The sequence below is a fragment of the Drosophila albomicans genome, chromosome X, assembly GCF_009650485.2.
Source record: "Drosophila albomicans strain 15112-1751.03 chromosome X, ASM965048v2, whole genome shotgun sequence".
Classification (NCBI taxonomy): domain Eukaryota; kingdom Metazoa; phylum Arthropoda; class Insecta; order Diptera; family Drosophilidae; genus Drosophila; species Drosophila albomicans.
Window position 1 is genome coordinate 17,061,507 of NC_047627.2, and position 23,088 is coordinate 17,084,594.

General features: G+C 41.6%; 6 protein-coding genes across 7 annotated transcripts; 2 read left to right on the top strand and 4 right to left on the bottom strand.

Moving 5' to 3' along the window:
* Positions 1-64: 64 nt before the first annotated feature.
* On the bottom strand, positions 65-10,647 carry LOC117563954 (inositol polyphosphate-4-phosphatase type I A). The gene is made up of 9 exons (XM_034242531.2): positions 9,881-10,647; positions 9,259-9,489; positions 8,594-8,758; positions 8,264-8,509; positions 6,898-7,476; positions 5,248-5,797; positions 2,524-3,841; positions 460-1,214; positions 65-395 (listed from the first exon to the last, which is right to left on the bottom strand). Exons 2-9 carry the CDS (start codon positions 9,374-9,376, stop codon positions 263-265), a joined length of 3,864 nt encoding a protein of 1,287 aa, XP_034098422.1. The 5' UTR covers positions 9,377-9,489; positions 9,881-10,647; the 3' UTR covers positions 65-262.
* Positions 10,648-10,881: 234 nt separating this feature from the next.
* On the bottom strand, positions 10,882-12,111 carry LOC117577748 (NFU1 iron-sulfur cluster scaffold homolog, mitochondrial). Its single transcript, XM_034262660.2, has 3 exons — positions 11,957-12,111; positions 11,604-11,887; positions 10,882-11,543 (listed from the first exon to the last, which is right to left on the bottom strand). Exons 1-3 carry the CDS (start codon positions 12,022-12,024, stop codon positions 11,008-11,010), a joined length of 888 nt encoding a protein of 295 aa, XP_034118551.1. The 5' UTR covers positions 12,025-12,111; the 3' UTR covers positions 10,882-11,007.
* Positions 12,112-12,321: 210 nt separating this feature from the next.
* Positions 12,322-15,376, bottom strand: LOC117578114 (uncharacterized). Of its 2 annotated transcripts, XM_034263298.2 has the most exons (5): positions 15,210-15,316; positions 14,113-14,643; positions 13,406-13,646; positions 12,732-13,339; positions 12,322-12,666 (listed from the first exon to the last, which is right to left on the bottom strand). In XM_034263298.2, exons 3-5 carry the CDS (start codon positions 13,485-13,487, stop codon positions 12,472-12,474), a joined length of 885 nt encoding a protein of 294 aa, XP_034119189.1. In that variant the 5' UTR covers positions 13,488-13,646; positions 14,113-14,643; positions 15,210-15,316; the 3' UTR covers positions 12,322-12,471. The 2 variants fall into 2 exon arrangements, with proteins under 2 accessions (XP_034119189.1, XP_034119188.1); XM_034263297.2 differs by lacking the exon at positions 14,113-14,643 and having other exon boundaries at positions 15,210-15,376.
* A 1,234-nt stretch (positions 15,377-16,610) lies between these two features.
* Positions 16,611-18,900, top strand: LOC117578112 (solute carrier family 35 member E1 homolog). Its single transcript, XM_034263296.2, has 4 exons — positions 16,611-17,267; positions 17,339-17,547; positions 17,623-17,748; positions 17,810-18,900. Exons 1-4 carry the CDS (start codon positions 16,937-16,939, stop codon positions 18,302-18,304), a joined length of 1,161 nt encoding a protein of 386 aa, XP_034119187.1. The 5' UTR covers positions 16,611-16,936; the 3' UTR covers positions 18,305-18,900.
* Positions 18,901-18,911: 11 nt separating this feature from the next.
* Positions 18,912-20,008, bottom strand: LOC117578116 (uncharacterized). Its single transcript, XM_034263301.2, has 2 exons — positions 19,214-20,008; positions 18,912-19,137 (listed from the first exon to the last, which is right to left on the bottom strand). Exons 1-2 carry the CDS (start codon positions 19,930-19,932, stop codon positions 18,918-18,920), a joined length of 939 nt encoding a protein of 312 aa, XP_034119192.1. The 5' UTR covers positions 19,933-20,008; the 3' UTR covers positions 18,912-18,917.
* A 397-nt stretch (positions 20,009-20,405) lies between these two features.
* Positions 20,406-23,071, top strand: LOC117578111 (protein tilB). Its single transcript, XM_034263295.2, has 4 exons — positions 20,406-20,523; positions 20,587-21,439; positions 21,508-21,738; positions 22,900-23,071. Exons 1-4 carry the CDS (start codon positions 20,436-20,438, stop codon positions 22,991-22,993), a joined length of 1,266 nt encoding a protein of 421 aa, XP_034119186.1. The 5' UTR covers positions 20,406-20,435; the 3' UTR covers positions 22,994-23,071.
* The last annotated feature ends 17 nt before the right edge of the window (positions 23,072-23,088 follow it).

The following is a 23,088-nucleotide window of genomic DNA, read 5'->3' on the forward strand; positions in this document are numbered from 1 at the left end:
AAAGAACAGAGCTAAACGCTATGGAATCTCGCGAGTTAACAAACATTTTTCTCAGAGCCTGTCTAGTTAATTAATTAAGTTGCAGTTCGTTTAGATTTTCGTTCGTTTTTCTTTTTTTGATTAATTTACGTTCTTACGATTTTTTGGCACAGTTTTGTTTTGTTTTTCTCTTCATGCAATCATTCTCAATAAGTACTCGTTATGATTGAAGCTTAAGTCTAAATGCCGATCTGTATAGTCGATCTTTGTATAACTGGAAGTTTTAGGTCTGCGCTTTGCCATAGGCGCCCACTGGTGGCCTGTACATGGCCGGCAGCATGATCACCTGCGGCAAATTGAAGGCATACTTGTGCTTGCCAATATTCTTGAACACATTGTCCATGCGTGTGCCCTCGCTGCAAATTAAAGAATTACCATAAGAAGAGAGACAAGTGAATATGTTAGAAGAAGCTACGCTACCTGCGCATCGTGCTCAGTGCATAGGGCACATGCTTGGCGGGCAGCTGAAACTCGCGGACGAGCACACGACACTGCTCGAGGGTGACAGCCATGCCGGTGCGATCCTTGGCGCTTTTGCATGACGTGAATCGCAGGCCGCCCATCAAACGACATGCATCCTCGGCCAGATGCAAGATCTTCACGTCCTTCGTCACATTGGCGCGCAACTGTTGCTCCATGAAGCCCAGCACCGAGTGCAGCGAGTCCAGCGGATCGGCGGTGGCACAGTTCACATCCACAGCGGCAGCGGTTGCACTCAAACCCAGCTTGCGATAGCGACTAAAGTACTGCTGCAATCGCAGATAGTTGTCCAGATTGGAGCGATGTTGTTCGCGGGTCTGACCCAGCGTCGCCTTCTCGTTGATGCCAATGTTGAAGAAGACGGGCGTGATCTTAAAGCTCGGCAGCTGCCCGTTGTTGTGCGGCAGCGCATGCTCCGGCACCGGCAACAGCACTTCCAGCGCCTGTCGCGATCCCGTAATCCGTGGCATCGGCGTCCGTTCGCTAGGGGCAGCCAACACCAAGCGAAAGCTGACGGCCGACAAGTCCTCGATGGCAATGCACATGTCACTCCACATGTCCGTCTCGGCGCCATACAGCGACAGCAGTCCCTCAAAGTACGCCAGCGGTCCCAGTTCTCTCAGCAGCGTCATGTAGGCGCTGTCCAGCTCACTGCCCCAAAGGCGCAGCATCAAGGCGCTGACCAACGCCGTTAACTGCAAAAAAAACATATCGAAAATCTATGTAACAAGTTGCTTATAATTAATTAATTAGCGGGCAAAACTACAAAACCAGATAAACTATTCTGTTGTTTAAAAGTGGAGTCATAACTTCATCTTCAGCTAAAATGTTTAACTAGCGACCCATTTTAACCTTTAAATTTTCAATTCACTACAAGTTGTAAGTTGGAAGCAACGACTTTCCAAGAAATGTTGCTGGCCAGTTTTGGCCGTTAAATTTCCCTTTTGAATTGACAAGTTGGCAGCACTGCCTTTCCCAGCGATTCTCAAGTGGTGTACCTAAGCATCTACATTTTCTTTTCTCAAATGTGTGTGACTTGTGATTTTTGGAAGTTAAGCTACTTATTCAAGTTCACTTGTAAATTTTAAACACCTTTCTTATCGATTCTCAAGATGTTTATATCGTATTCTGGCAAACATATTTTATTTTCTCAAATGGACTTTTAGTTTTTGGTCGTTAAATTTAAAAATTTGAATACACTTGTAAATTCTGGTCATCTTTCGCAGTGATTCTCTACTACAATACACCTAAGCATTTTATTGAAGTTAATATTATATATTTTAGTTTCACAAATGTGATTGGCCGTTAAATTTCAAATTTGAGTTGGAAAGATGGCGGTAACGCCTTTCTCTGCGATTCTCAAATGGTGTACCTAAGCATCTCATTATGGCTAGTGAATTTTCTCTTCTCAAATGTGATTCTCGTGTCCGTTGAGCTACTTATTTAAATTCACTTGTAAATTCTCAACGTCCTTCTCAGTGATTATCAAGTTACAAGCATATACTTATGGGCGATAAGTTTTATCTTTGCAAATCTGCCTTGTGGCCGTTAAATTTCCTATTTGAATGAGATGCTTAGTTAGACTACAAATTCAATTCCCAATTTGAATTGATTCTCAAATTGTATACGCATTTTTTTTTCAAATGGACTTTTAGAATTTGGTCATTAAATGTAAAATTTGAATTCACTTGTAAATTGTGAATATCTTTCTCAATGATTCTCTTGAAGTCCGCCTAACGTTATAGTTAATATATTTTTTTCTGTATAGATGTGACTTATGTTTAGGGATCAAATTTGTAGTTGGAATTCAGTCGCTTCTCAGTGGTTCTTCAAGTAGTGAAATCGAATTATAGCCAATATGTTTGTTCTTCGCAAATGTATAATTTTGTAGATCACCAATTTGAATTGAGTTGCAAATCGTGAACATTTAACCTAAATACTTAATAGATGGCTATCAATTCTGAACTTTGAATATGTGATCAGTAATTTGAATATCTTTCTTACCGCTTGAGAGAAGCAGACGTCACGTCGATACATGATGCTCGCCTGGAGTCGATTGCAGCGCACATCCTGCTGCAGCCGTTGGACAGAGTGCATCAGCCTGGCGGTCTTCAGTAGACGATCCATGGCATGTCGCAGCTTGCGCATGCTGGGACGCAGTTCAGCCACCCAATCGGTTGTCAACGAGAGATCTAAGCCATCGGTGAATTTGTTGCCCTTTTTAGCTGCCGGCAATGGCGTTGCTTCCTGCGTTGTCAAATCCAGTTTCAGCTGTGTTTGCGCCTGCTCCTTATTACTGGAGGCAGCTATCACATCGGGCGTCTGCTGCTGCTGTTGTTGTTGTTGTTGAGCTTGCGACTGTTGCTGCTGCTGTGGTGCCACCGTGAAACCTTCTCGCTTAATGGGCGCCTTGGGATGACGCAATCGGATGGCGGGACTGTCGCAGCGACCACAAAAGAACTTTAGTTTGCTCACCAAACACATGACGCTCGCCTCAATGTTCAGCTGGGTGAGATCGATCGGTTCGGGCTCCTCTGTGGGTCGATAGTAGTTGGCCGAGGGTGACGAGCTCATCAGCTTCGTATCGAGAAAGCCAGCAGGCGGCTGAGAAGGATGAGGACGCGGTTGTCTCGCTCTAACCATCTCATCGAGATCGATAAGCTGCACTGAAGGCGGAGTTACGCCCTGCCAGCTGGGTGGCAGTGACTGATATGTTGCCTCGTCCAACGCGTTGGCCTGTTGTTGTTGTTTCAGCTGCTGCTGTTGCTGCTGCTGCTGCTCCAAGTTGCGCAGATGCGCATTGTAACACTTGACCACATGCTGCAGCGTATCGATGGCATTGATGTCCAGCGAACTCGATGGCGATGCATTGCTCGGATGCCAGCTATTCGAACGCATCAACGGCTGACCGCGTGGCCACAAATCCGGTGGCGCCACCACCGGTGTGGCAAAATCCTCCAGCTCCGGCGACTTCAATTCCAAGGCGCTCAATTGTTGGGTGATCTTGCGAAACGGCGACATTGGCTCCATTAGCACATTCTCCGGCTCCTCAATGATGCGATGGCATTCGATGAAGTTCACCGCCTCCTCCACAATGCTCGGCTCCCAAATGTTGAGCAGCGTTCGTGTCTTTGCCACCATCTCGTTGCACAGCGGCATCATGTCGCGGGCACTCCGACGACTAGCCAACTGCAGCAGCTGCGACATCAGCTCGACGATCTCCTTGCGCAGCTGCTTGGTCGCCTGGACGGCATCGTTGGCCGCCTGCACCTTGCACGCGTTGCTCTGCTCCAGCTTCCAGGCTTTGCTCTCCTGCAGCAGTCTGTGTGGGTGGAATGGGAAAACACGTTGTGAATTATTCAACTGTCACATTTTTAGAGTTTCTGCTCTCTAAATTGCTTTTAATTTGTATTAGGAATTTAAAAATATTGTATTGTAACGATATTGGAACTATCTTAATGCAAATTCTGATATACTACAAACATTTTTTGTCTAACAAGTAAATCTAGCTTCTGCTCATCTCATTTTGAAATACATTTCTTTTTGTATCGTTTCCAATCCAATAAGCTACCAAACTGAACTTCAAAGTTTATTACTTGATTTAATGGGAAAGGATTGTCTTAAATATTCCATTTTAAATTGCTTGAGACACTCAAAATTCTTCTACTAGAATTTTTTGATGTATATTTTCCCACTTTTAGCAAATTTATAATTTGTATTTTGTAACTCTTAAAATAAACTTATAATCCTTATAAACCAGTATTGTATTTTTCATATTATATACTAAATTAATATTCCGCATACAAACTAAAATATACCGAAGGCTATGTTTAGTATATTGATAATATATTACATTCAGAATATATTATAGAAACAAATTTAATCTGCGTGCAAACATAACAAGTGCTGTCGATCAAAATTTATATCTCCTATCTCTTATCTAGGTGTTCATACGGACAGACAGACGGACGGACATGGCTATAAGGTCTTGGCTGTTGATGATGCTCAAGAATATATATACTTTACATTGTCGGAGATTCATCCTTCTTCATGGAGGTACAAAGTTATATTATAGCCTTCTACGCAGGTATAAAAATTAGAATGCTCTTTATACGCATAAATACAAATGATTATTTTACCCCCTTCGAAAAAAAGAAAAAAAGGATTCACCTATGGCAAATATAAGAGCACAAGAAATATATATCATTCTTCTATTTTTTTGAACTATATTTTTTACGTATATCATTCTTCTATTTTGCTGGCAAATTTATAATTTGAATTTTGAATTTCATAAAGTAAACTAACAATCATTATGAAAATAACTATAATTTACATACATATATCATATATGTACATATCATATATAATATATATTACTATTAGCAAATTTATAATTTATATTCTCAACTATAATTACTATAACTATAATTTACTTATATCATTCTTCTACTTTTCCCCACTTGAATTGTTAAGTTCATAAAATAAACTAACAATCATTATGAAAATAAGTATAATTTACATAATTTCTATAATAGACTCTTACTGCCCACATTTACGAGTATATATTATATACTCAGACTGTGCTCGCTTTATAAGCAAAGTTGGTTTATATTTAGATTTGCCATGATGAGGGTCAACCAACAAGCAAACCACTCTTGATAAGTACTCCCAATGGACATGGCATATCAAGAACACACAAATGCTTTTAATACCGTTTGTGCTACTCACTTGATGAGGCCGCCGCACTTGCGACCCTTGGCGTCGTGACGCGTAAACGCGCCCACAGTCACAATGTCGAGGAGTCCACGTCGCTGCAGCGTATCGTTCTGTGCCCACATGCGTTGCACGTGAAGATTGACGGGGAGGAACTCGAGGGATTCGTCGGTTTTGGTGGAGCTGCGCTTGTAGAAGACGCCGTCGCGCATCAGCTGCTGAATGTTCTGCTTGGCCTGCGAGTAATCCTTGAGGAGACGCAAGTGCTCCTCGAGCAGATTCATTTGTCGCCACCGCCATTCGCCGCTCAACTCGCCCATGCCCGAGATCTCCTGCAGCAGCTCCTTCTCGCGCTGTATCCAAATCGAGAGCAGCTGCTGAGGCACCGCACAGCAGACTCTCGACTCCAGCATCGTTTCCAGCACACTGATGTCGGCGCCCAGCGACGAGTGCAGCCGATACGAGTGCAGGCGAGGATTGGCACAGACCCGCTCCATGCCACACAGCTGTGGCACAAAGAGACGCACGCCCAGCTTCGGTGGCAGCGATTGTGTGCGACGATGACCTGATGGATTCAGAGAGTGAGAAATATTATTAGTATTCACTTGATTAGCCATAGATTTACTCAACGATAGTGATTATTTTTAACTAAGGTAATGAATTCCAGAAAGTTTTCAGTATTCTAATTAGAAATAAACAAATTCTGGGCTTGATTTTGATTCTTTTATAAAGATGTGAAGTATCAACGAAAGCTTCTACTAAAAATATCTATTTAATCACAATAATTTATTGAATTTGCTTTTCCTGTTTTAAATTTATTCGCTTAAAAGTAATGAAAAGTTAGTTTTATTTTTTGTTCATAATTCCATCATAATTATTATTGGAAAAAGATAAATTGATGGTTTTAAGTATAATGTCACCGAAAGCTTTTACAAAAGTCATAACTATTTAATCACAATAATTTATTATTGTTGCTTATCCTTTTCTTAAATTTGTTAGCTCAAAAAGCTAGTTTTATTTTTCCTTCTTATAAGTAATGTTTCTTTTTTATTCCACAAAAATCATAGTAACTATTTTTTAGATTCATTTTTTTTTGTTCAAAAATAATTACCAATATTATTTGATATGAACTATCATCGAAAGCTTCTAATTAATTTTGCTTTTTATTTTTGTGCTCAAACATAATGAAAAACTAGTTTTATTTTTCCTTCTTATAAGTAATATGTTTTATTTTTTTTTATTCCACTACAAAAATATTAGTCACTTTTTTGTAGTTTGTTTTCGCTCAAAAATAATTACTATCATTATTCTTATTGCCTTGTTCATGTTGCTTAAAAATATTTTAATCACCACAATTAGAATTTCAGATTGTTTACTCAAAAATAATGATCATAATTATTTTCAATTGTTTTTCTTTCAGTTGCTGCTCAAAAATAATGACTATAATTCGAGTTAATATTGTTGAAGGTACTTGAAAAAAGAATACTTTTGATGTAACTCATTATTAATTTATGATACAAGCTAAACTTAGTTTATCATAAATCAATTAAGCATAGTTAGCCAGCACTCTCTATTCCGTAAATCAAATAAAGTATTTAACTCTAGGTTTAATATTAAAAATAGAAATAAATATTTCATTTTTGCTGCCTAGTGTATTCAACTCACCTTTTTGCCGTCGCCCCGAGCTGTCGCTGGCCTGATCGAACATCTGTGTGCTGGAACGCGGTGGCGGCTGCAGCAGACCACCGCCACCGCCACCGCCACCTGCACCACTCGCAGCAGCAGCAGCACCCCTGGCGCCCAGTTCGGCAGCCGCCGCTTCGGGCGCCCAGGAGGCGAGTGTTATGAAGCCGCATTCGCCGCGTGGCGAGCTCAACGGCAAACGGAGGCGAGTCGCATCCTGGATGACGCCCAACGCCACCTCGGCGTGTCCCAGGGGCAGGGATGTGAGCGAGACGCGTTCGCGGACATCGTGCACACTGAATCGCAGCCTGGTGTCGGCTCCGAAGCCGGCGCTGCGCAGGAAGCGCATGGTGCACAGAAACTGGGGCGTTCGTGTGCGCTCCAAGAGTTCGGTGCGTGCATGATGCCGCCAGAGGCAAGTGTCGCTGGTCGGTTGCAGCACCGAGCAGATGACGCGCGGATTTGGCGGACGACCGAAACCGTCCAGCGGCAGATTATCACAGGAGATGGCCGTCTCGCAGATGGGCAGCTCCGAGAGCTCCGACTGCGGCTCTGCAAGTTCTGCAAGACGACAAGAGGCATATGTAGATAGAGGACAAGTGCAATATGTGAGATTGTGACAAAGAGAGAGATCTTACAATACTATGAAAATAATAACAAAATCAATTAGTTTTTTCTTTTTTTTCACATTGACAAAATTAAAGTTTATTCTTTGAATAAATCTCAGTTGAATATCGTATATGTCATATATCAGACCTGACTACAAAACTAACGATATAGTAGTTTAATCTATGGCGATCACACTAGCACATCCAGATCCAAAAATATATATAGTATGTATATACACATTGTTATGGGGGAAATTTTGATTGATTGTTAAGTAAGACTTACCTCGATGGGGTAATTCAAATTCAAGTAATATAGCTTACAATCTATAAAATCGTTGAATAAAGCTTGATGCTGCAATGACACTGACATTTTCGAGTTAGTTGATTAAGATAAACTTTGAAGCCAGTGTCATTGTAGCAAACAGCAAGTGTGGCCTGAGTTCTTTGGTCTTTGATCACATAAGCTTTAGTCTATACAGTAAATAGGAGATTTTGCGTGTGTGTGTGTGTGTGTGTGGGGTGGTTTTTGTGTGTGTGTGTGTGTTAAGCAAGTGTGTGTGTGTGTGTGCGCCAGTTGCAACAGTATTTTTTTTTTATACAAACTAAAACATTTTTAACAATAAACCAGGTTAGATGGGTGTTGTAGTAGTAGTAATGTAGTAGAGGGGGGGCAAAGTAGGCAAACAAACAAACAAACAGTTGCCAACTAGATCCACACTTTTAGAACTGTATTAGATCACCTTCAAAGGGCGCCTCTGTTGCTGCTGTCGCAGTTGTTGCATCTTCTGTCCACAAGGATTCGTCGTCGTGTGGCAGCGGCAAACCCTGATCAATGCGATTGCCCATATGTGAGGCAATTTGCGCCTTCAGATGTTCGATTTGCAAATCGATTTGGGCATTCGAACACGACTGTATGCAACGCACCCAATCCAAGCGATCCGAGGCACTGTGCGTGACCAGCCGTTGCGTGGGACTGTCCTTGAAGTCTGTCGAAAGGAGCGAGAAGCATCATCATTATCATCAGCATAATCGTATCACAAATCATTTGGGCATCATCATATCAAACTTACCTAGATCAAAGACATAGCCATCCAAATCGGGCAACTGGGCATCATCTTGTATGCGAGGCTGACAATCCTGGAGCACAAAAACGCCGGCGAGCGATGAAAAGGGATTCTTGTCCTTCAGATAGAAGAGCAGATTGCCGCGGAGCTTGCACCAGCATTCCAATTTAACTGTGTGTGAAGAGTGCGCACGCGAGAAAGAGATGGCAAAAAAAAGTGCGTAAGCAAAATAACGTGTGTGAGTGAGTGGGTGAGAGTGTGATGAGTGTGTGATCCTTGGCTGTGGCTCTGGTGAGTTTTAGTGATCCCAACCAGAGGTGAGATTTAGTTCAAGTTCAGACATCTCTATGGTGTGGCCTCACCACCAGAGTGTGATGGGTGATATCAGGGCGTGGTGAGAGTGAAAGTGATGGGTGATGGGTGATATCAGGGTGTGGGTGATAAGCGCAAAAGCAAAAATAAATCAACAAAAACAAACAGGAGAAAGGCAACAAAGAAACCTATTGCTAATCGCTGAGTGTGAGTGTGCGTGTGTGTGTGTGTAAAAGTGTAATATGTGAGTGTGCGTCTGTGCGTGTGTGTCTGTGCGTGTGGGTGTGTGTGCGTAAGTGAATGGAATGAGCACGATGATGAAATCAAAGCGAGGTGAGGCGTGGCGAGGGGCGACTCACCATCCGTGCGCCAAAAGATGCCCTCCTGTCGCTCCATTATTATCAGCAGACCTTCTTTGTCAAATCTGGTCGATGGATTGGATACCAAGGAAGCCAGCTCCGCTTTATTGAATCGCATGCTTGCCAACACACACACACTTTCCTCTTGTTGTTGTTGTTATTGCTGTTGTTGTTTCACTGGTTAGGCGACGGAGACGACGACGACGACAACGACAACGACGGCGACGGCAGCTGTTGGTAATTGTAATTGAGAAATTATGCGGATTTTGTTGTTTGGATTTGGGCAGAAGTGCGCACAAAATTAATGGATGATAATTGAAAAACCATTGAAATACAAATTATAGAAAATAAACGAACACAAACGCACTCGCTCAAGCACTCAGCGTAATAACTTCCAATTGGAGAAATATGCGGGGGGCGAGACGAGGGCTACTCACTCACTCACACACATGCACACACACACACACCTTGTAATAACGGAAGGTGTGCGTTTAATAATTCAAGAAATTACAAATATACAAGCAATGACAGCAGTTGTGGGAATTTGGGGGGGGGGGGGCGGAGCGGGGCGTGTAGGGCGTTGGATAGCCAAGCACATTTGGTTTTCCGCTGTATTACATACCTTGTTGTCTCCTCTCCTCTCTTGTACTCCACTGCACTTGACTTCCTCTCACGTTCCTACTGGCACACACTTGCTCGTTCACACTCTTTCGCTCTCGCTCTTGCACCTCTTCGGCTCTCTATCAAAATAGCACAGCTGACGTTGACAACAGCATGGCACACAAATGGCCGAAGCGCCGCTTCTGGACCACAAAGTGTTGTCTCGCCTTTTTCTTGTTTTTTCTATTTTTTTTTGTGCTGTTGTTTTGCAACTTGGCACAGAAAATATGTAGCACGCTGACCTGAGCGTTGTTGTCTGTCTGCTCCTGCTGCTTCTCCAGCTCCTGCTCCACTGCGCCTGCTTCTCTGCCAACAAAAATCGGCAATTTTCAACTTCTCTTCTCTCTTCCTCACCAGCTGGCGATGCTTCAATAAATGTTGTTGGTTCGCTTCAACCTTCTCCTGTAGTCTGTAGTATGTTTTGGTATTGCTATTGCTTGATTTTATAGATTGTTCACATTTTTTGTTGTTAATTTAAAACAATTCGAGACGTGTATTTGTTTGTTTATTCCTCCACTAGCCTCCACTATGCCTGTTGTAGAAGTGACGAAACTATCGATGCAACGATGTTTCTGCTATTATTTATGACTGACATCAAAATGTTGTGCAGCCAAATAATATCAGTGCTTTTATTATAAAGTAAATAATGTTTTAAGTTGAATTTAGACTTGTTTTTAAAAAAAAATAAGAGCTTCCTTTAAGCAGATTTATTTAACACCTGTGTCAGGGTGTGACCACAACCAACATTTTTAAAAATATATGTTTGGACGCAGAGGTAATATACCAATATAATAAAATACCAATAAGTGTTACCTGGTTACACTTAATTTAATGTACAATGTATGTACAACTGCGCACTATTTTAAAAATCATATTTTTATTGCAAAACTAAACGTTAATCACTTTCAGTTCAAGCAGCACTAAACAAAATTGATTTCAAATTTAAATAGAAGACCATGAAAATATAGCTGTATTATTTATTTGCCTTTTTTGAATTTTTAAGCCATTGCTAACTGTACACAAGTTTATGCTGTAACTGTAGATCTACTAGTAATATAATCATAAAAACAATTAAACAAAAAAATCAAACTAATTTTGATTACCACCGATGCTAACAGGAGCGTTTGGCTGTTCCTTTTGCTTCAAACTCTTTTCGAATCGTTCAAACTCCTTATTTGCCATTTTGTCTGCATCATCAAAGACCTGTTCCACGGACTCTACTTCGGGTATATAGAATTGCAGCATATTTTGTACACCATTCTTGAGGGTGACAATGGAGCTGGGACAGGACGAACACGAGCCCTGCATCTTTAACTTGACAATGCCATTTTCATAGCCCATAAAGACGATATCGCCACCATCCTCCTGCACCGTGGGTCGAATACGTGTATCCAACAATTCCTTAATCATCATGACCGTTTCGTCATCATCTTCGTAGATTTCCGTATCCGCATTGGGACGGGCTTCGTGTAAAATGGGTAAACCGCTGGCAAAGAAATCCATAATGATAGCAAACACTTCTGGTTTTATAATGCCCCATTCACCGCCCTCCTCCTTGGATATGGTTATAAAATCAGCTCCAAAGAATACGGCACGAACACCTTCCACACGAAACAATAATTTTGCTAAAACAAAATAAATTTTGATTGATTTCGTTAGAAACACCCATGCGGAGAGCAGCTTACCCAATGGACTAGAGTGAGCTGTTGTGGCACTGGGGAAATCATAAGTATTTCCTTTGCCCAGAACCTCGATGCCCGGCAAAAACTTTAAGCTATCGGGATTCGGTGTGTCCTGCGTCTGAATGAACATGTTGCGCTTTGACAGCTGTTGTCCCATTCCCTGGGGAATTCCGGCCAATGGCTGCTGGAGCAACGATTGTTTACCTACAAGCGATGGCGTTGAATAAGTTTTTCCTGCCGAAGTCGCCGGCGGCATGTGCATAAAATCTCTGGCCGCACATTGCGATCTGAAAATTCATAAAATTCCAATTCATATTTACCATTTACTGTTAACTGCATATTTAAGTATTACTTACATTTGACTAGCGCTCAGACGTGTATTACGCAAAGTATTTTTTGCGGCGTAAGAAAGTAATTTCGACATTGTCAATTTCGTATTTGTTGTAGATCTGACGAAACACACGCATAACAATACAAAACAGCTGTTCTTAATGCCAGTGCTGCCAGATAGTTGCAAAACGAAATACGATAGAGCATACGATATTTCGTTTTGCGTCTTGAATTAAAATACGATAGCATACCGAGGGTAAGATATAGTTCACATAAAGAAACATCCAAGCCCGATTAAAAACTCTGAAAATAGTTCCACTCATTGATAGTGAATTTTATTTCCCACGATTTTTGTATATACAAAAAGAAAATAAATATATATACGTACACTACTATAAAATTCATATTTATTTAGTTAAAGAATAAGTGATTATAATGGAACAACATATACATGCATGTGTTTTAAGCTAAGGAAATTGCAACATTATATACGTTGACATAATAGATTCTGGGATTTAGGATTCTGCAGTCCGCATGCATTTTAATACTCTTCGTATGTGAAGTTCGTATTGAACAGACTGTTACAGACATTAACGGCGACATTGCGACGTGCAATCTTCTTCGAACGCCCATTGGCGGTAAACTCCTGATTGTCCACAATAACTCCCAGACACTGCATAATATTTGGTTTGTCGCCAATGCAACCGTGATCAACATAAGAAAGTCCTGGACGCATCTATAAGTAAGGTATTTAAATTTCAGTTTCATCCAAAGATTAGTTTATAAATTTGTTTTACTTACAACGCATAATAATGTAGCTGGATGCATCGTCTCCCAGCTGGCTGGCAGCTCAGTCCGCACAGGCGGCTTCTTTGGCTCCTTGGGCACAACTGCAGCAGCGGCCGCTGGCGCATCTTGGGCATTTGATTGAGCGTTGGAATTACCACCGGATGAAGGATGCATTTCGGGTACAACGAAACCCTCGCGTTCCCATTCGGCAAACAGCTTGTAAATGGCAAATGAAGCCAAATTCAACATGGGTACATCATCTTCTGGTGTATCAGATGGCTCGCCATCGTTTGTAACCATCGGCTCTACTGCTCCATCGCCACCTGTAGTTGCTGTCTTTGGTGTTGAACGCGGCCTTGGTGTCATTCTGGCAATAATGTAATCGCGCAAAGCCTTTTCGCAAGCCAAATTTTTTGATGCCATCTTCGAGTGACCCTTGCCCTCGTACTGCACCGAATTAACAGTGACAATAGCGGTAAAGCCGCCATCCGGGTTACTGTTGATCGTAAAGTCACTAATGTTTATGCCCTTGACCTCGTTCAATGCCATCAACGCATTCTTGGGCACCATGGACTTGCGCAATTGACGATTCTGACGCAGTTTCTTGTCGCGTGTCCTCTCTACAAAAAAAGTAGAGAGAAAGAATTCAAAAACTATAGGTGATCATTACTATGTTGTCGACGTACCCGAAGACTTCTTGCGTTTTTGGAATATTTTCTTAAATGGTATTCTATCATCTTCAAAGTCCTCGCCGTTGTTGGACTCCATCTCAACATTTTGATCCGCGGCATCCACTTCGCGGGAATTGTTGCTTTTTGCTGGAGTAGTCAATTCTGCCTTGACGGTTATCGGCGTTGTCTCCACATTTTCCAATGGCTGCGGAGCCGGCGTCGCAGCCGCTGCTGCAGCGGCAGCTGCATTGGGATTCTAAATAGGAAAATGAAATATTATTAAAGGTCCACCCAACGTTTGCCATAGCTTTTCACTATTCCTTTACTCCAAACTAGAATTATGCCATATTACTAGAACCATTAAGCTGTATCCTAACGCAATTTGTCTTATAATTTATATTTATTTTTTGTAATGACTGTATTTTATAGATGTCTTTTTGTTTTTTCAAAAATTAAAAAAAAAAAAAAGTGTGCGATTATATTAAATAAATTTTAAACAGAAATTATATAGATATATTATTTTAATAAGTTCAAAATTTCATCATAATAGAAAACAAAATATGCAAAAATAATATATGAAATAATATTCGAATCGTTTTTTAACGCTTCCCTAGACTTAAGTTATAGTAGGCACATTTACAGGTCCCCCTCTGTAAATACAGAATCACTTTTACAATGCCATTTACGCTGCCCATTTGCAATACAACAACAATCCCCATTACCAATCTCGGAATGCCAAACGCGCCATTCAAGGGGAGATCTACTGCCGGCGTGGGCGTGGGCGTATTATCGCAGCACCTGCCTGCTGTGCCGGGCGATTTTACTAAAAACTATAGTTCAGGAATAGCCATGACCACTCCTACTACCCAAAGTGCCCAAACGAATCATTTTGGAAGCCTACTCGTTTGGGTACTTGAAGTGAAGAAAATGAGCATTGCTATCTAACGCAAAACTAATAATTTTAGTTACAATTTTGAATGAATCGATTTCCAGTAGCCCCAAAAAGTAACCCCAATCGCAAGCCGCAGCTGTTTATCGATAAATTCCTCTCCACACAAACCATTCATTTTTACACTTATGTATATATGTGTGGGTGTGTGTAGTCTGTATTAGTGTAGCAGCCGGCGAATAAAAATGAAGAGAGTGGTGGGGGGATAACACTAACAATGCTAAGAACTTGCGATTAAGGCACGTTTAGTGGCTATTGCAAATAAATTCACAATTGGTTTCGAGACACACTTTCAATTTGTGCTCTGCAAATTATATAAATAAAAATAGAATTACTGTTATTGCGAAATTGTGAATATACATAAATGAATAATCGTGTCTGTATGTTAATATGTATGAGTGCTTGTATGTATTTATGTATGTATGTACAGATATAATACGAAATTTATAGTTTATACACATGTATGTGTGTTTGTGTGTATACCCGTATCGATTCAAACTACGCATTGCATACACACTGTATGTAAGTATGTATATGTATGTACATATTATGCAAGAACAGAGGCTTAAACCCATACTTACTTGGTGTAAACAATTCGTATGCACACAAACATACAAACGTATGCACACACAATATATTCATAGCCGCGCTATTGGTATTCTTAATAATCGTACTATGTAGCTACGCATTACTCATTTCTATGTATACATTCATACAAACATATATGTACATACATACATTGGAATATGTTTTGCGCAAAGTTTGTATTAATGAATAAATGGTACATCATAGTGAAATTAAAATGAATGAACATTTTCAATGGGTAATGCAATAATACTTATGAACAGCAACTTAAACAAAACTACTTACGTAGACACCACCAGAAACAAATGGTTTATTTACAACGTTGCGGCGTGTGCGGTTCATATTTGATTCTTATTTTTTGTTTAAAAACTGGACTATCTCACAATCTGTTGGGGCTCTTATTCTTAATGCGTTGTTTTCACAGCACAAAAAACTTCTCAGGTCTTTTCGGCGTTTTTTTTCGATATATTGGATTTCAATTCCCAAAAAATACCAAAAGAAAAAAGTCGTTTTTTCACATGCGTAAGAAATGTGAAAATATCGGGCACCATTTTCCGGTATATTTTATCAGTCATGTGATATTTTATAGAGATCCGAAGCTACAAATATGCTTAAATTTTTCGGTGATTTTCATCGCCCATTTTTCGCTATGGATTTCACAGTGTGGATCCAGCAAAACGGTCATCGATTAAATGTAGAAAAATGAGTGGCTGTGGAAACAGCATTATTCGTCGGGGTGTGACCATAAACAACAATTCGAAAATTAACGTTTTAAAATCGATGGGGTGTACCAAACACAATACAGATTCCCTACCTGGCGCTAGTTTAAACAGATTGTTCGTAGGAAATGTAGATGATGCTGCTGATGATGAGGAACTGAGGCTGCTCACTCAAGAGCATGATAAGATACTTAAAGTATTGCAGCGTAGAAAGGCTTAATACTGGAGCATTGGACGATGATTACAAGAGCTGCGCTATCAGAAGAATGCCATGAAGGCAACCAAGGGCGATGAAGATGACGAATATATGTATGTGCACCGGCATCTTTCGCAGCCTGGCAACCCAAACGAATCCAGTTATTGGCAATCGGACACAAAATGTGGCCATTCAAGTGAGAGTATCTTTTGTCTGGAGTCGGATTTCTGTGAGACAAACTTGTCGCAGCAATACTGAGTTTGCATTAAAGGAGCTGTGTGCCACAATACCAGCTCCACATATTATTTGATTCTATTACGTACATCTAAAGTGCTGAAAAATGCTTTAAAAGCTAAGCGTGCAGAAGATAAGCTACATAGTCGCCAATTATATCACCGTGTTTGAATTGGAAGAGCAGCTCAAGGAGTAGCTTTCATTTCATCATTATTTATACAACAAAATAATTATACTGAAGTTTTGCAAATACAAAATATATTTAAATGCTGCACATTTTCTGAATTTAATTGTAGAGGTCAAAATTTGAAATCGAAATGTAACAAGAGTTGGCAACAGGTGACAGTTATCGATAAGATCGTAAATTCACTGAACTTTTCGATAAAAAATTCATGGATATTTGTTTTGTTCAAATTGACTACTCACACTCCCAAAAACAATTAATTAATTATTAGATTGCAATATTTTTAGAAATATCTATGCTTTTGTTTTTACTTTCAAATGAAAATGTATATATTTTGAAATTGTTTCGCGCGCACGCAGCTGGTATTCTCAAAAGTTGGTATTTTTTCGGTACATATTCAAATGGAAACAACGGTCCCACTTCTGGCCACATTGTCGCGTCCACGTAGAAACAAAAAAAAAAAAAACAAAAAACAAACAAGCGGGCGACCAATTGTCGACGTGCAGCTTAGAGAGAGAGCGCTCAGTTGAAATATTTAAAACGACGACAAGATGCAATAAAGGAAAGTGTCAAGCAAACGATCAGCTGACTGGCAACAGTCGCACAGGGACAGGCAACAACACGGACACAAACAGCAACTTTTAATTCAATACCGACAACAACAACAACGTCACTCAAAATGTTGGGTGGAAAACGCACAGGATCGCGACATGTTGTGGTCGTCATATTGATGTGTCTCTTCTGGTACATTATCTCGTCGAGCAACAATGTGATTGGCAAAATGGTGCTCAATGAGTTCCCCTTTCCCATGACCGTCACCCTCGTTCAGTTGTGCAGCATCACGTTGTACAGTGGGCCATTCTTTAATTTGTGGCGCATTCGCAAATATCAGGAAATACCCAGAGCATACTATATGCGTTTAATAGTGCCGCTGGCCATTGGCAAACTGCTCGCCTCGGTGACATCGCATATATCACTGTGGAAAGTGCCCGTTTCCTATGCGCACACAGGTAAGTCAGCATCTAGATCATCATCATCGATACCGTCACGTCAGCAATTTGTTAATATTTTTTTGTTGTAGTGAAGGCAACAATGCCGCTTTTTACCGTGATACTGACGCGCCTATTCTTTGGCGAGAAACAACCGACACTGGTCTATCTCAGTCTCCTGCCCATCATCACTGGCGTGGCAATTGCCACTGTGACGGAAATCTCATTCGATATGCTGGGACTGATCAGTGCGCTCATCTCCACCATGGGCTTTTCCATGCAGAACATCTTCTCCAAGAAGGTAGCTAAAGCCTCTCTCTCTCTCTCTCTCTCTCTATTATAATCATATTTACTAAACTGTTTTTCGCTTTTCTAGGTGCTCAAGGATACGGGCATTCATCATTTGCGATTGCTGCATCTGCTGGGCAAGCTGTCGCTATTCATTTTCCTGCCTCTCTGGCTGTACATGGACAGCGTAGCTGTCTTCCGGCACACAGCCATTGTGAGTAGATCTCTTTTAATTCTCTGCAACATTTATAACCTAGCAATTTTCCTTTTTGCAGAAAAATCTTGACTATCGTGTAATTGCGCTGCTCTTCACGGACGGCGTGCTCAACTGGATGCAGAACATCATAGCGTTCAGTGTGCTGTCCCTGGTTACACCGCTCACTTATGCCGTGGCCAGCGCATCGAAACGGATCTTTGTCATCGCCGTATCGCTGCTCATATTGGGCAATCCGGTGACCTGGGTCAATTGCCTGGGCATGACGCTGGCCATCATTGGTGTGCTCTGCTACAATCGTGCCAAGCAAATCACAAAGGGACGAGAGCTGCCCACCACAGTAACGACATCGTCGTCATCATTGCCAAGCAATCATGTGAAGTACACGCCGTTGCAGCACAACAACGATTCATATTATCGCACAAGCACCATGAATGGTGGCCACAAAGGTGCAGGGACAACAACGCTGTCCATGCCGCCAATGACCACAAATAGTTTGCTGGCAAATGGCAGCGGCATGCCAAACGGGAGTGCCACGCGTTTGCTTTTTGTTTAGGTTCTCTATCAATTGCTTTTCTTTTTTTTTTGTATTTAGTGAATTGTATTACACCTCCGTTACCCGTTACCCTTCACCCAACTCCTTTACTCGCTTCCGTCTGCTTACGTTGCGTATACGCAATGTATGACCAAAAGATAACGCAGAACGACAGCAGCAGCAGCGTTCGCTGTTCTCCGTTATCGCAGCAGCAATCATCACTCAGCAAAAACAACAAATGAAACGAAACATAATGCTACTATACTATATTGTATTTGTCCCACCCTCTTCACCCCTCTGTCCCTGCTCTCTGTATTAATTGATTGCTTGTCTTTACCTTTTGCAATTGCAATTTCGCCACTAAATTATAATGTAAATTATTGTATGATATTTGAGTAGCTCTGCGAAGCGGTTTGTAAATATTTCTAAGATCGAAACCCCCCACAAAATTAGCCTCAATTGCCGCTAGATTTTTGTTTGTATAATTGGCAAATTTTTGATTAAGCATAGAAAGTGTAAAGAAGAAAAAAAAAAAAAACAAAACAACCGCAGCGTAATAAAAAACAAATTGTTGACCGTGTGTACATAGGCATATTATGTATAGGCAAAAAACGAAACTCTTGACTATTTTCTTTTAATTAATTGACTCCGAGGCGGGCAACAGTTTGATCCACTCGTTGACAATGTGTTTCCGATATCCAATGCGCCCCAGTAGCTGCTCTGACCGCCAATTGGTGGATACAATCCAGGCGGTAAGCGTCGTCGTCTCTCCCTTGGCTATCAGCTTGCTCATGGCGGAGGCTAGCAAACCACCCAGGCCGCGACGCTCCGCTTTGGGCAGCACCTGCAGCATGCTGTAAGAGCAGAAAGAAAGAAAAGAGATATGAGTAAGTACCACTGCTGTGTGCATCCAAAGACACTGCAACTTGCCCTAAGCCAGCGAAATCGTTTTGAAATATCCAGGCAATCAGTTCGCCGGTGTCGCTTCGACAGGCGCCCAATGTACGATTGAAGCGAATGAGCGCACGTAAATATGCCAGTGATCCTTCGCCCTTATTTGGCCAAATGGCATGCACAGCGATCGCATCCTCGTCGCGCAACGGACGCAGCTCAAACTCCGATAGCAACTCGGGTACTTCTAATACGCGTGCCTCGGCATGGGGCAAAACCATGCCAAAGCATTGTCGCGGCTGCAAGCCGGCAGCGCCCTTGGACAGTGCCAACTCCTTGATGCGCGGGGCGTAGTCCAGATCCACGTTGGTCAACAGAGCACCCGCTGACCAGGCAATGCGCTGTGTGCGCTCCAAGCACTCAAAGAGTTCGGTGGGCGCAGTCGGTTGCCAACTGTAGAACGAGACGCTCTGGACAATGTCCTCGTGAAGACTGACATAGGTCCCGTAGCGACGGAAATCACCCTGACGATGTGTATAGAATCGTTTGCGCAGCGATTTGTAGGCAACATCAGCACGGTCAATGCCAGCGGCATCTAATTGACGATCCCATTTGCGTTGATTGTGAAGCAACAGGTAATGGAAGTTGAGGGGACCAAACTTATTGCCATACAGCTGCAGCAATTCATCGACTTCGTGATCGCTAAGTGCCCGCAGTATATCGTTATCGATATCTTCTTTATCCTTATCGTTAGCCATCGCTTGCGATTAACGAACGCTTCTGCTGACTGTAGCTGTCTGTCTGGCTTGTGTTGTGGTTTAGCTAATTCTAGTTTTGTGTGTTCAGTTGACACAGCGCACAGGAGCGCATTCAATGCTGATAAGCATAAATAACAATATATCATAAACAAGTTGATCATTAATTAAAACAACACGCATAATCAGTAGTTTGTGCGATTGCTATTAGTAGTATGTAATCTAATGCAACAAGTGTAAATTCAATTGAATTCGCTCCTGTGCTTTGACCACTTAACTAATTCTGTCCGATTAGATTTCCAGTCGTTTGTTTGCCGCGCTGTCCAATAAGAAACAGGGTGACCGTGTCGCTCGGTGTCGATGACGTTGTCGCGTGCATGCAAAACCGATATGTTAATTACCGATAGGTTTTCAATTCAAACGGCCCGCTCATGTAAATTTCAAAACAGCAGCAAATCGAGTGTTTTCCTAGGCAACGTAGTCACCTGAACTTTGTTGATTTGTTTATGTCGTCAGTCTGGCTAGACAAATCCAAATACATATTTATACAAATTGTTGCAAAACAGAAAAAGGAAAACACGGCCATGGTGCGCAGTAAGTGCAATAAACTTTTCACCCCATTCAAATATGTAAAATTGAAATATTTTGTCTATCTAGTCACTGAAGCTTTGGTGCGCAAGAAATCGGAGCATAATGAGCGTTTAATTAGCACACTCGAGGAGTTGTCACTGCACCAAGAGGACATTGAAAGCATTGAGCATCTGCAGAATTGGTGTCGGGATCTCAAAATCCTTTTGCTGCAGTCCAATTTGATTGGACGCTTAGAAAATCTACACAAACTGAAGCGTCTCGAATATCTCAATGTGGCCGTGAACAACATTGAACGCATCGAGAATCTCGAGGCTCTCGAATCGCTCAACAAACTCGATCTCACGCTCAACTTTATAGGCGAATTGACCAGCATCGAATCGCTACGTGGCAATTACAATCTACGCGAACTGCTCCTCATTGGCAATCCGTGCGTCGATTATCCGCATTATCGCGACTTTGTCGTGGGCACTTTGCCGCAATTGCACAACCTTGACTGCCAGGAGATTTTGCCATCGGAACGCTTGCAGGCGCAACGTCTGCGCCAGCAGCATCGCATCATCATTGTGCAGTGTCAAGCGGATCAGGCAATGTCTCGCGATGAGCAGCGCATACGTGTTGCCGAGCAGCAATCGCAGCTGGCGGCCCAGTGTGCCAACCTCGAGGATGAGGAGGAGCGCATACGCGCCTTCTGGAATTCCAAGAGCGAGCATTGTCCCGAGATACGCACACAGATTGCGCGACAGCACAGGCTGGGGCGAGAGAAGAGCGTCTCAAAGCCGAATCCGTTGACGGAGAAGCCCAAGCGGACACCGCATCTGTTTGCCCCATGTGGACGACCCTATAATATCAATCAGGCCAAGTTGCCATTCAATTTCCAGGACGAACCGTCCCATTACAGTCTGCTGCTCGAGGTCTACAAGTAAGTGTTGTTGTGCTCCACAGCATTCATCAACTATCGGCATCCATTCAGCGACGTTCACTTTGTAGGCACTTGGACACCTCGTTGATCGATGTGGATGTCCAGCCAAATTATGTGCGTGTCACGGTCAAGGGCAAAATCTTTCAAATTGCCTACCACGACGAGGTGAAGCCGTTGGAGTCGCAAGTACAACGCTCCCAGATCACAGGGCATCTGCAGCTGATGCTGCCAAAGCTCAAGGCCAACGAGTTGCTTAGTTTCAAACAGCCTAAGCAGCCTTCAGCTGCTGCTGCCAAGAGGTGAGCAAATATCCTGATGCATCCGTATGTCTCTCTCTTATTTTCTCAGGTTGCCCAGGCAACGCTGTCCTCTGGAGCGTTAAATGGGTTTTCGACTTCGGTTACAGCAAATTCGCATTCTGTCATCGTGCCTTATTGCACAATTAAATATCGTGAACTGTGCAGCCTCCTAGCTCTTACCAATTGAGATGAGAGCTGTAAATTTAGTCAGTGAATAAGTCGGGAAAATAACTGAAGCTTTTCCAAATTAAGCTTTCACCTGTAGGCTGATATCTGATATCTTTCTCATTTCGTCAAGTATTTGCTAGATTGCCCAGCAACTTCTTATTTTGTTAAAAGAAAGGCAGCCTTATTGCATGATTCAATGTCGTTGAAAATGGTTCAATTTATTTGATATTTGAAAGAAGTATCCTATGTTAGAGTTTTTGACTTTGGTTCCAGCAAATTCGCATTATTGCACGATTAAATGTCGTGAACAACATAGTGTAAAAATTGCAGCCTTCTAGCTCTTACCACTGAGTACTGTGAATAAATCGGGACAAATAACTTGACGATTTTCCAATTTTAAAGTTGTTTGGAATTTGTTTTATACAGTGGATCACAGCTTCTTTATCTTTAAATGGTTATACTAGCCAAACTAACAGAGATACTGAATTTATTTAAACGAAGGATTTTTGTTTAATGTTTTCAAACTTTTTCTTTACTCTATAAAATAACGAAAAAAAAATACCACAGCTTATTTTAACCAATTTTGCCCCTGTGCGATGGTTAGTTTCCTCGGATGATAACTGTTCTTTATTGATTTATTGCTTTATGTTTAGTAATTGCATTTTTCACATTTCAAGCTTGACGGGAATGTCCTAAGTTAGGGTTTCATAAGAAAACCTAATGAAAATGTACAGTTTCATAATTAAAACTGATCTGAATATATGATAAGCATAGACAACATTTTTGAGTCGAAGGTTCCATCAGCCAAAAAGAACTGTACAATTCAATATTGTATTATAATATAAATTGCCCAAGCGTCGAAAATTTGTATTTTTGTATAACGTTAATGATTTCGATGAATTTTATTATAAGTGGATAATTAAGTTAAGCAGAATGCAATGAAAAATTTGTTACCGTTTCCAGTTTTGTTAATAATCCCACAAATTCTTGCAGAGCTTCTTCGGCTTCGGCTGGCAAGGAACGCAACAGCGACGTGGTGGACATCAGCAACATCTGTGCGCCTCCCGATCTGCCCGATTTGATCTAATGGAATGGAATGGAATGGAAGAGGGTCCTACTCCAAGAAGAGTCTTCATATGATGTTTATTTAAAAATGGTTTATTTAAATAATTTTCTGTTTTG